The following is a 13,062-nucleotide window of genomic DNA, read 5'->3' on the forward strand; positions in this document are numbered from 1 at the left end:
CTGGCCTCCCAAACCGATGCTAATGCGCCCTTTAGTCTGGATTCGTAGCCTTATCGGTGCTAAAGCTCGAGCTGAACAAAAGCCTCCTTTTCTACTAGTGGCACTAGGTGGTGTTTCCTTCATGTTCAGCTGTTGTTATACTCTGGAATGTTGCTGCAGTACTGTTTCCATTATCGTTTATAATGGAAATTGATCTCATCAAGACCGCTTGGAAAATGTACTACTATTTCTGCTAAGCGATCAATGGAAAGTGGCTAGCCGGTTCAAAGAAATTATGTTATGCACATGAGAGGTGGATCCTTCGGTGTGTAAGAGATGAGGACGGACGAAGTATTTATAGTGACACTTTCTTTTGCATTTGAAATGTCTTCCCTTTCCAGCTCAGTCGGGCTCTGTATCCAGCATACCACGCACCACGGTTGGGTCACGATCGTCTTGTCTACCAATGGACATCAGGGTTCAAACCATCTCTTTCAGCAACAAAGAAAAAAATACTATTAAATGAGTTACAAGTATGTTGATCGAAATAAACTAACGGAAACTTAGAATATACAAACGCCGTAAGAATAAAGCTTGATGGTATCAAATGAGCAGACCTAGACAACGTACACGAACATTTTCGATTCTGAATATCAAGCCCTAGCATTAATTTCCTACCAAATTAAACCCCATGAGGAAAATCTCCTTATTCTAACACCCATCATCACTAGCTAGATAGTACTCCATGGATGACAACAACGGATCCTGAGCTACTGCCACACCCCACACACTCACTCACTCACTCTTGCCCGGCAAGGCAGCAACTGCTCCCCCGTCTTCTTCCTCCGGCTGCTGGTCCTTGCCTCGTCCGTTGGCCTTGTCCTCCTTGGCCTTCTCCAGCGCCGCCACCAACCCTCTGAGGCAGGAGTCAGCGTCGTCGTTGATGCTCTTGGGCGTGAGGTTCTCGGCGACGTCGGCTGGCGTCATGTCCACCTCCTGCAATAGCGCGCCCACGGTGGCGAACAGCTCGTGCTCCTGGACTCCAAGATAGGTGCTGGCCAGGAACTCGAAGGCGGGGGCACCGCAGTAGGACATCTCAATGTGCTTGTCCATCCGGCCCCGCCGGATGAGTGCCGGGTCCAGCTTCTCGAGGTGGTTGGTGGTGAACACGATGATCCGCTCGCCGCCGCAAGCCGACCACAGCCCGTCGATAAAGTTGAGCAGGCCGGAGAGCGTGACCTTGCTTCTGGTGTCCTTCTTGCCATCGCTGTCGGCCTTGGCAGCCTTGTTGTCTTCCTCAGAATCCTTCTTCTTGCCTCGGGCGCCAGTGAGGTCGAGGGAGCAGTCGATGTCCTCGATAACGATAATGGACTTGCTTTTGGTCTGGATGAAGAGCTTGCGGAGCTCGGTGTTGGAGTGGACGGAGGTGAGCTCGATGTCGTAGACGTCGTAGTCGAGGTGGTTGGCCATGGCGGCGATCATGGCCGACTTGCCAGTGCCCGGCGGGCCGTGCAGGAGGTACCCACGCTTCCACGCCTTGCCGACGCGCGCGTAGTAGTCCTTGCCGTTCTTGAACGTGTCGAGGTCGTCCAGGATCTCCTTCTTCTTGGCCGGGTCCATGGCGAGCGTGGCGAAGGTCTTGGGGTGCTCGAACGTCACGTGCGTCCACTCGTGGCTGGAGATGTTGGTGGAGAGCTTCCGGCGGCGGTTCTTGACCATGACGGCGCGGCCCTCGCGGCGGACGCGCGGGAGATAGGTGTTGAGGACGACGTCGCGGTGGCGGTCGAGGAAGAAGAGCCGGTAGTAGTGGCGGCTCTCCTGATTGCCGCCGCCCCAGCGCCAGTCCTGCTGCTGTGGGGGCGCCTTGGAGTAGGCCCACCAGAAGACCGTGCCACCGCCCTCCTCGGGCAGCAGCACGTCGGCCACCTCCTCGCCGTCGACCATGCTGAGCATCAGGCGATCCGCACCCTTGGCGCCCTCGGCGCGGAGGTGGCGCGCGTCGCGGGAGGTGGTCTCGGCAAGGTAGGCCTTGACCTCCTCGTATGCCTCGGCGCGGCGCATCCGGCCGCCGCCGTCGTACTCGGCGACGGTGACGGAGAGGTAGGGGTCGACGATGGCGGCGAAGCGGCGCGCATGCCTGCCGATGCAGCGCTTGAGGAAGTGCTGCGGGAGCTGCAGGCGCTGCAGGTTCTGCCACACCACCGTCCACAGCACCGCGATCAGGCTGAGCACCACGCCGGAGTTGAGCCCGCCCAGCAGTGCACCTGCCGACCCGTCCATCGCTCGCATCTTGTCTCGATCGAGCTACCTTCGTCTACTCAGCACAGTTCAGATGCAATGGGATGAAACCTCTAGCCAACTGAATCCTTCGTTCCTCTCCGTGTTTGGAATGAGATAATGGAATATCTGGTGATCGAGGCAGGTCTCTCTACTTATAGTGGTGTGTTTCTTGGAGACGAATTAGGTGATCGGACAGGCGTCCGACACGTAAAATCGGCATTTTGGGCACGGACAAAATGGACGCGCGCACTTAAAAAAAAAAAAGCCGACGAGCGCAATGCCGTCATGGGCGATTTTTGTTTCTGCGACGTCGCCGTCAGCCACCGTGAGGCCGTCGTGGCACGGGCGGGAGGCGGTGCGCCGGTGCGTGATCGATCCACACCCACTGGCTGCTGACAAGTTAGAGTGAACGAGACGACGATTATATGGGGAAAAGATTCCGGTCATACAGCGACGGTTTTGGACTGTCTCTCCTCTCAGTCTCGTCTAGCTGTTTTGGAATGAGCGTGGCTCGAGATGGCGGTGACGAGGATCGTCGTCCTGTAGACGAGACATGCACAATGCAATGGAGATATTTTGCAGGGACCACCATTTACTATTGTCGTTGTAGTTGTACAAAACATTAATTATATTTTCTTCATATATAGATCTTTTTTGGCTGTGTGCATCCGTAGTGCCATTAGGGTGGTGCGTTGTTGCAGAGGCTGGGTGTAATTGGTATCTCTCGATATTAATATATTCCCTTTATCGAAAAAAATATAGATCGCCAACTATGCGTGTAATACATTACACAGAGATTTAAATCTGGATTAAATTGCTTAATAGCAAATCTGACGGTCAAGCCCCAAAAGGCAATGATGATTTTGCGTCCACGTGTCATCAACTTGCCATTTTCTTCAAAGATGTCAATTACTAGAATTTCTAGGATTTTTTTGAGAAGTTCAAAAATATCATCAACTTTACCAACTTAGAGTGAACGAGACGATCACTATATGGGGAAAAGATTCGATACAGCAACGTTTTCGGATCGTCTCGTTGTTTTTGGATCAAGCGTGGCGAGCATGGAGATGTGAGAATGGAAGCCGCGAGCCCGAGAGTGATAGCGGCGACATGGACCTAGGGGGGTAAATGCACAATGCAATGTTCCTAGATGGATCATGTGATGTGTGCGGCTAGAGAGTCTATGATTGGCCTGCCTTTTTTTTACTTGGATTTTGCTACGTCTGAGTTGACTGGAATTTTTTTTATGTCTCAGTCATCTAAAGAAAGTGCAACCGCAGTGAGAAAGATGCAACTCCTTCAGTCAACTAAGATACCGCTATTGCATTTTTCTAAGATGACTGAGATATAAGAAAATCTAAATCTCAGTTCACTAAGGCGTAGACTAAGGATGATTGGGGAAATGAACTCGAGAATCCTTAACATAGCATCAGACTATACCGTGGAAACACAAAACAATATATAGTTTATTTTTCACTTTTTTCTGTTTACACTGGGTTTGTACATCGTTGTCCTGCTCCAATCGTGTATTGTTATTTTCTGGATTTTACTCATTTTTCGGTGGAACAAATGTAACTCTCAAGCTTCCTCAGATAAGAGTAGATGAGGTGTTTGGTTATGCTTCATTTTAACTTTTACGTTTTGGCTTATAAACCACAAACGTACCTAAATTATTGCTATTGATTTTAGCGTATACTATCGTGTAACAACATTCAATTAAAAGCTAAAAGTTAAAGTCAAAAGCACATATTAAATTAGGTGTTTTTGTAGTTTACAAGCCAAAGTCCAAAAGGCCAGAAAAGGCTCAACCAAACAACCAAAGCAGATGACAAAGCATCGCCCATAACTTGGACACTTTGCTTGGCAGAAGCTTACAATAAGGTTGCACGCACTTCGCTAAAAAAAACTCAAGCATGCATAGTCATGCGGATGACACGGGCTGGCTGATATAGTGAACACTTTGTATGTTCCTTGCAAACATTAAGGGCTCGTTTAAATCAAAGGAATAGCATAGAAATTTTGTAGTATTTTTATTCTTTCGAACTTTTTCTATATCCACTGTTTGATTCGTAGGACTGGAATTTGTTAGAATGCATACACTCCCGCCGCCGCTGCCGGCATCTGCCGCGGTGGCGGTGGCCCCTGGCGCCGAAGGTGCTGGGGTGGAGGAGCGGCGGCGGCTCTTCGGTGCGGCTGGGGCGGCATCGGCGGATTTCGGCGTTGGCAGAGGTTGGGGCGGCGTCCCCAGCCTGGCGGCGGCGGCGCTACTCGCTGATGGCGGTGGCTTCGCTGCGGGTCTAGGTCCCCCACCTAGGCCCGTCGTCATATGGCGGCGCAGAGGGGCGTAGGGCGGTAGATCGATCGGCGGAGGGTTGCGGAGAAGGCGCTACGGCGGCGGCGGTCCTCGGTGGTTGTTGCCGGCGGTGGCCTCAGTGCAGCTGGTGGCGGTGCGACCAGGGCTGATCGCGGCTGTGTAGTCTGCTGGTTCCCGCACCCCAGGGTCGTCCGTCTTGCCGGATCTTCGGTGTGACAGGCGGCAAGGATGGACGTTTGTGTGGGGGCTCGGCCTGTGTAATGGCGGTGGTCCTAGGGTTCCTCACGCGCCAAGACGAAGACCTTCTGGAGGTTGATCTTCTTCATCGAGCCGGAGTGATGAGTTCCGGAAGGCTCCGCCGGCGAATGGAACAGTGCATCTTATGTCTGGAGTTCGCTGGATCGGGTGGTATTCGGTCGCGTGCACCCATGCTTTTATTCCGACCGTTTGGTTCTAGAGGGAGCGGCGTGAAGCTCTTTTTCTGTGTTGACATCAAGGGACTATGGATCCATGATACGTCTCCAACGTATTGATAATTTCTTATGTTCCATGCTACTTTTATGATGATACTCACATGTTTTATACATACTTTATGTCATATTTATGCATTTTCCGGCACTAACCTATTAACGAGATGCCGAAGAGCCAGTTGTTGTTTTCTGCTGTTTTTGGTTTCAGAAATCCTAGTAAGGAAATATTCTCGGAATTGGACGAAATCAACGCCCAGGGGCCTATTTTTCCACGAAGCTTCCAGAACACCGAAAGGGAACCAAAGTGGGGCGACGAGGCGCCGCCACACTAGGGCGGCGCGGCCCAGGAGGGGCCCGCGCGGCCCTAGCGTGTGGGGCCCCCGTCAGCCCTCCGACTCCGCCCTTCCGCCTACTTAAAGTCTTCGTCGCGAATACCCCAGTACCGAGAGCCACGATACGGAAAACCTTCCAGAGACGCCGCCGCCGCCAATCCCATCTCGGGGGATTCAGGAGATCGCCTCCGGCACCCTGCCGGAGAGGGAATCATCTCCCGGAGGACTCTTCACCGCCATGGTCGCCTCCGGAGTGATGTGTGAGTAGTTCACCCCTGGACTATGGGTCCATAGCAGTAGCTAGATGGTCGTCTTCTCCTCATGTGCTATCATTGCTCGATCTTGTGAGCTGCCTAACATGATCAAGATCATCTATTTGTAATGCTACATGTTGCGTTTGTTGGGATCCGATGAATATGGAATACTATGCTATGTTGATTATCAATCTATTATCTATGTGTTGTTTATGATCTTGCATGCTCTCCGTTATTAGTAGAGGCTCCGGCCAAGTCGTTACTTGTAACTCCAAGAGGGAGTATTTATGCTCGATAGTGGGTTCATGCCTCCATTAAATCTGGGACAATGACGAGAAAGTTCTAAGGTTGTGGATGTGATGTTGCCACTAGGGATAAAACATCAATGCTATGTCTAAGGATGTATTTGTTGATTACATTACGCACCATACTTAATGCAATTGTCTGTTGTTTGCAACTTAATACTGGAGAGGGTTTGGATGATAACCTGAAGGTGGACTTTTTAGGCATAGATGCATGCTGGATAGCGGTCTATGTACTTTGTCGTAATACCCAATTGAATCTCACAATACTCATCATAACATGTATGTGCATGGTCATGCCCTCTTTATTTGTCAATTGCCCAACTGTAATTTGTTCACCCAACATGCTATTTCTTATGGGAGAGACACCACTAGTGAACTATGGACCCCGGTCCATTCTTTTACATCGAATACAATCTCATCGCAATACTCGTTCTACTCGTTTTCTCGCAAACATCATCATCCACACTATACATATAATCATTTGTTACAGCAAGCCGGTGAGATTGACAACCTCACCGTCACGTTGGGGCAAAGTAATTTGGTTGTGTTGTGCGGGTTCCACGTTGGCGCCGGAATCCCTGGTGTTGCGCCGCACTACACTCCGCCGCCATCAACCTTCAACGTGCTTCTTGGCTCCTACTGGTTCGATAAACCTTGGTTTCTTGCGAGGGAAAACTTGCTGCTATACGCATCACACCTTCCTCTTGGGGTTCCCAACGGACGCGTGTTGTACGCGTATCAAGCTCTTTTTCTGGCGCCGTTGCCGGGGAACGAAGAAAAGTTACACCACAAAGATTTTCAACTCCCACGTCAACAACTCTTTTTCTGGCGCCGTTGCCGGGGAGATCAAGACACGCTGCAAGGGGAGTCTCCACTTCCAATCTCTTTACTTTGTTTTTTTTTGTCTTGCTTTATTTTATTTACTACTTTGTTTGCTGCACTAAAACAAAACACACAAAAATTAGTTGCTAGTTTTACTTTATTTACTGTCTTGATCTCCATATTAAAAACACAAAAAATTAGTGTTTTATTTACTATTGCTAAAATGGGTACTCCTGAAAATACTAAGTTGTGTGACTTCACAAACACAAATAATAATGATTTCTTATGCACACCTATTGCTCCACCTGCTACTACGGCGAGAATTCTTTGAAATTAAACCCGCTTTACTAAATCTTGTTATGAGAGAGCAATTTTACGGTGTTAGTTACGATGATGCTTCTTGCTCATCTTAATAATTTTGTTGAACTATGTGAAATGCAAAAGTATAAGGATGTAGATGGTGACATTATAAAATTAAAATTGTTTCCTTTCTCATTAAGAGGAAGAGCTAAAGATTTGTTGCTATCTCTGCCTAAGAATAGTATTGATTCATGGACTAAATGTAAGGATGCTTTTATTGGTAGATATTATCCTCCTGCTAAAATTATATCTTTGAGAAGTAGCATAATGAATTTTAAGAAATTGGATACTGAGCATGTTGCCCGAGCATGAAAAAGAATGAAATCTTTGGTTAAAAATTGCCCAACCCATGGACTGACTACTTGGATGATCATCCAAACCTTTTATGCAGGACTGAATTTTTCTTCGCGGAACTTATTGGATTCAGCTGCTGGAGGTACCTTTGTGTCCATCACTCTAGGCGCCGCAACGAAGCTTCTTGATAATATGATGGTTAATTACTCTGAATGGCACATAGAAAGAGCTCCACAAGGTAAGAAGGTAAATTCTGTTGAAAAAACCTCCTCCTTGAGTGATAAGATTGATGCTATTATGTCTATGCTTGTGAATGGTAGGACTAATGTTGATCCTAATAATGTTCCGTTAGCTTCATTAGTTGCTGATGTCTACGGGAGCTTCTATTCTTGTAGACAGTGTTGGGCCTCCAAGAGCAGAGGTTTGTAGAACAGCAGCAAGTTTCCCTTAAGTGGATCACCCAAGGTTTATCGATCTCAGGGAGGAAGAGGTCAAAGATATCCCTCTCATGCAACCCTGCAACCACAAAGCAAGAAGTCTCTTGTGTCCCCAACACACCTAATAGGTGCACTAGTTCGGCGAAGAGATAGTGAAATACAAGTGGTATGAATAAGTATGAGCAGTAGCAACGGCACCAGAAAAGTGCTTTGTTGTCCAGGACTGGCGTGTGGTTCATGGTGGTAATATTGCAGACAGTACAGATGCAGTAAAACAGTAAACAAGCAGCGATAGCAGTATTTAGGAACAAGGCCTAGGGATCATACTCTCACTAGTGGACACTCTCAACATTGATCACATAACAGAATAAATAGATAAATGCTATACTCTACACCCTCTTGTTGGATGATGAACACCACTAATTATGTAGGATTACACGAACCCTCAATGCCGGAGTTAACAAGCTCCACAATATTCAATGTTCATATTTCAATAACCTTAGAGTGCAAGATAGATCAACATAACCAAATAGATCACATCAATACCATCATAGTAATAGTTAACTTCATAATCTACATGAGATCACAATCATAAACTACGTCAAGTACTACATGATGCACACACTGTCCACATTACATCATGGAGGAGGAATAGAGTACTTTAATAACATCACTAGAGTAGCACATAGATGAATAGTGATACAAAACTCATATGAATCTCAATCATGTAAGGCGGCTCATGAGATCATTGTATTGAAGTACATAGGAGAGAGATGAACCACATAGCTACCGGTACAGCCCTTAGCCTCGATGGAGAACTACTCCCTCCTCATGGGAGACAGCAGCGTTGATGAAGATGGCGGTGGTGTCGATGGAGGAGCCTTCCGGGGGCACTTCCCCATCCCGGCGGCGTGCCGGAACAGAGAGTCCTGTCCCCCAGATCTTGGCTTCGCGATGGCGGCGGCTCTGGATGGTTTCTCGTACCGTGGCTTTTTCTTATCGAAGATTTAGGTCGAGGGGCTTCTTATAGGCGAAGAGGCGGCGTCAGAAGGCTGAAGAGGCGGTGACACAATAGGGCGGCGCGGCCAGGGCCTGGGCCACGCTAGCCTAGTGTCTGGTGGGCCTGTGGCCCCCCTTGGGCGACTCTCGGGTGTTCTGGAAGCTTCGTGCAATCCTAAGATGCTGGGCGTTGATTTCGTCCGATTCCGAGAATATTTCCTTACTAGGATTTCTGAAACCAAAACAGCGAGAACAACAGAATCGGCCCTTCGGCATCTCGTCAATAGGTTAGTTCCGGAAAACGCATAATTATGACATAAAATATGCATAAAACATGTAGATATCATCAATAATGTGGCATGGAACATAAGAAATTATCGATACGTCGGAGACGTATCAGCATCCCCAAGCTTAGTTTCTGCTCGTCCCGAGCAGGTAAACGATAACAAAGATAATTTCTAGAGTGACATGCCATCATACCCTTGATCATACTATTGTAAACACATGTAATGAATGCAGCGATCAAAACAATGGTAAATGACATGAGTAAACAAATGAATCATATAGCAAAGACTTTTCATGAATAGTACTTTCAAGACAAGCATCAATAAGTCTTGCATAAGAGTTAACTCATAAAGCAATAATTCAAAGTAAAGGCATTGAAGCAACACAACGGAAGATTAAGTTTCAGCGGTTGCTTTCAACTTGTAACATGTATATCTCATGGATAGTTGTCAATGCAAAGTAATATAACAAGTGCAATATGCAAGTATGTAAGAATCAATGCACAGTTCACACAAGTGTTTGCTTCTTGAGATGGAGAGAAATAGGTGAACTGACTCAACATAAAAGTAAAAGAAAGGCCCTTCGCAGAAGGAAGCATCGATTGCTATATTTGTGCTAGAGCTTTGATTTTGAAAACAAGAAACAATTTTGTCAACGGTAGTAATAAAGCATATGTGTTATGTAAATTATATCCTACAAGTTGCAAGCCTCATGCATAGTATACTAATAGTGTCCGCACCTTGTCCTAATTAGCTCGGATTACCTGGATTATCATTGCAATACATATGTTTTAACCAAGTGTCACAAAGGGGTACCTCTATGTCGCCTGTACAAAGGTCTAAGGAGAAAGCTCGCATTGGATTTCTCGCTATTGATTATTCTCAACTTAGACATCCATACCGGGACAACATAGACAACAGATAATGGACTCCTCTTTTATGCATAAGCATTCAACAATTACTAATTTTCTCATATGAGATTGAGGATATATGTCCAAAACTGAAACTTCCACCATGGATCATGGCTTTAGTTAGCGGCCCAATGTTCTTCTCTAACATTATGCATGCTCTAACCATTCTAGTGGTAAATCTCCCTTACTTCAGACAAGACGAACATGCATAGCAACTCACATGATATTCAACAAAGGGTAGTTGATGGCGTCCCCAGGAACATGGTTATCGCTCAACAAGCAACTTAATAGGAGATAAAGTGCATAAGTACATATTCAATACCACAATAGTTTTTAAGCTATTTGTCCCATGAGCTATATATTGCAAAGGTAGAGGATAGAAATTTTAAAGGTAGCACTCAAGCAATTTACTTTGGAATGGCGGAGAAATACCATGTAGTAGGTAGGTATGATGGACACAAATGGCATAGTGGTTGGCTCAAGGATTTTGGATGCATGAGAAGTATTCCCTCTCGATACAAGGTTTAGGCTAGCAAGGTTTATTTGAAACAAACACAAGGATGAAGCGGTGCAGCAAAACTCACATAAAAGACATATTGTAAACATTATAAGACTCTACACCGTCTTCCTTGTTGTTCAATCCTTACTAGAAATTATCTAGACCTTAGAGAAACCAATTATGCAAACCAAATTTTAGCAAGCTCTATGTATTTCTTCATTAATAAGTGCAAAGTATATGATGCAAAAGCTTAAACATGAGCACAACAATTGCCAAGTATCAAATTATCCAAGACATTTTTAGAATTACTACATGTAGCATTTCCCGTTTCCAACCATATAACAAATTAACGAAGAAGATTCAACCTTCGCCATGAATACTATGAGTAAAGCCTAAGGACATATTTGTCCATATGCAACAGCGGAGTGTGTCTCTCTCCCACACAATGAATGCTAGGATCCACTTTATTCAAACAAAACAAAAAACAAAAACAAACCGACGCTCCAAGCAAAGTGCATAAGATGTGACGGAATAAAAATATAGTTTCACTAGAGGAACCTGATAATGTTGTCGATGAAGAAGGGGATGCCTTGGGCATCCCCAAGGTTAGACGCTTGAGTCTTGTTGAAATATGCAGGGATGAACCACCGGGGCATCCCCAAGCTTAGACTTTTCACTCTTCTTGATCGTAGTATATCATCCTCCTCTCTTGACCCTTGAAAACTTCCTTCACACCAAACTCGAAACAAACTCATTAGAGGGTTAGTGCATAATCAAAAACTCACATGTTCGAGGCGACACAATCATTCTTAACACTTCTGGACATTGCTCAAAGCTACTTGGAAGTTAATGGAACAAAGAAATCCATCCCACATAGCAAAAGAAGCAATGCGAAATAAAAGGCGAGAATCTGTCAAAACAGAACAGTCCGTAAAGACGAATTTTAAAGAGGCACCATACTTGCTCAAATGAAAATGCTCAAATTGAATGAAAGTTGCATACATATCTGAGGATCACTCACGTAAATTGGCATAATTTTCTGAATTACCTACAGAGAATTAGGCCCAGATTCGTGACAGCAAGAAATACGTTTACGTGCGGTAATCCAAATCTAGTATGAACCTTACTATCAAAGACTTTACTTGGCACAACAATGCAACAAAATTAAGATAAGGAGAGGTTTCTACAGTAGTAACAACTTCCAAGACACAAATATAAAACAAAAGTACTGTAGTAAAAAAAAACACATGGGCTATCTCCCAAGAAGTTCTTTCTTCATAGCCATTAAGATGGGCTCAATAATTTCAATGATGCACTCCCAAGAAATAAGAGTTGAGGCAAAATAGAGCATCAAGAAGCAAATTCAAAACATATTTAAGTCTAACATGCTTCCTATGCATAGGAATCTTGTAAATAAACAAGTTCATGAAGAGCAAAGTAACAAGCATAGGAAGATAGAACAAGTGTAGCTTCAAAAATTTCAGCACATAGAGAGGTGTTTTAGTAACATGAAAATTTCTACAACCATATTTTCCTCTCTCATAATAATGTCCAGTAGCATCATGAGCAAACTCAACAATATAACTATCACATAAAGCATTCTTATCATGAGTCTCATGCATAAAATTATTACTCTCCACATAAGCATAATCAATTTTACTAGTTGTAGTGGGAGCAAATTCAACAAAGTAGCTATCATTATTATTCTCATCATCAAATATAGGAGGCATATTGTAATCATAATCAAATTTATCCTCCATAACAGGCGGCACCAAAAGGCTACTATCATTATAATCATCATAAATAGGAGGCAAAGTATCATCAAAGTAAATTTTCTCCTCCATGCCCGGGGGACTAAAAAGATCATGCTCATCAAAGCCAGCTTCCCCAAGCTTAGAATTTTCCATATCATTAGCAACAATAGTGTTCAAAGAATTCATATTAATAACATTCCCATTAGCATGCATATAAAGTTCCATGGTTTTTTTAATTTTCGGATCAAACCATCCATGTCTTAAATCAGGAAATAGAATAAGAAGCTCATTATTGTCCATTATGCCTTACTAGTGTAAACAAGAAACAAAAAGATGCAATTGCAGGATCTAAAGGAAATAGCTTCGAGCACAAACACAATGGTGCCAGAAAAGTACTGTTAATTGGAACCGGAGTATGAGTGCCTTTTACCTTTCCTCCCCGGCAACGGCGCCAGAAAAGTGCTTGATGTCTACGGGAGCTTCTATTCTTGTAGACAGTGTTGGGCCTCCAAGAGCAGAGGTTTGTAGAACAGCAGTGATGGCGTGTATTTCACACGTTCGTTGGGCAACCCCAAGAGGAAGGTATGATGAGCACAGCAGCAAGTTTTCCCTCAGAAAGAAACCAAGGTTTATCGAACCAGGAGGAGCCAAGAAGCACGTTGAAGGTTGATGGCGGCGGGATGTAGTGCGGCGCAACACCGGAGATTCCGGCGCCAACGTGGAACCTGCACAACACAACCAAACTACTTTGCCCCAACGAAACGGTGA

At 45.3% G+C, this 13,062-nt stretch overlaps 1 protein-coding gene across 1 annotated transcript; it reads right to left on the bottom strand.

Annotated features, from left to right (window-relative positions):
• Positions 1–661: 661 nt before the first annotated feature.
• Positions 662–2,485, bottom strand: LOC124700860 (AAA-ATPase At3g28580-like). The gene has a single exon (XM_047232923.1). It carries the CDS (start codon positions 2,266–2,268, stop codon positions 775–777), a length of 1,494 nt encoding a protein of 497 aa, XP_047088879.1. The 5' UTR covers positions 2,269–2,485; the 3' UTR covers positions 662–774.
• Between the last annotated feature and the right edge of the window lie 10,577 nt (positions 2,486–13,062).

This window comes from Lolium rigidum, chromosome 3 (assembly GCF_022539505.1).
Source record: "Lolium rigidum isolate FL_2022 chromosome 3, APGP_CSIRO_Lrig_0.1, whole genome shotgun sequence".
Lineage (NCBI taxonomy): Eukaryota > Viridiplantae > Streptophyta > Magnoliopsida > Poales > Poaceae > Lolium > Lolium rigidum.

Excerpts from the sequence above, each read along its gene's own strand:
- LOC124700860 (XM_047232923.1), bottom strand. The coding sequence starts at position 2,268 with ATGCGAGCGATGGACGGGTCGGCAGGTGCACTGCTGGGCGGGCTCAAC.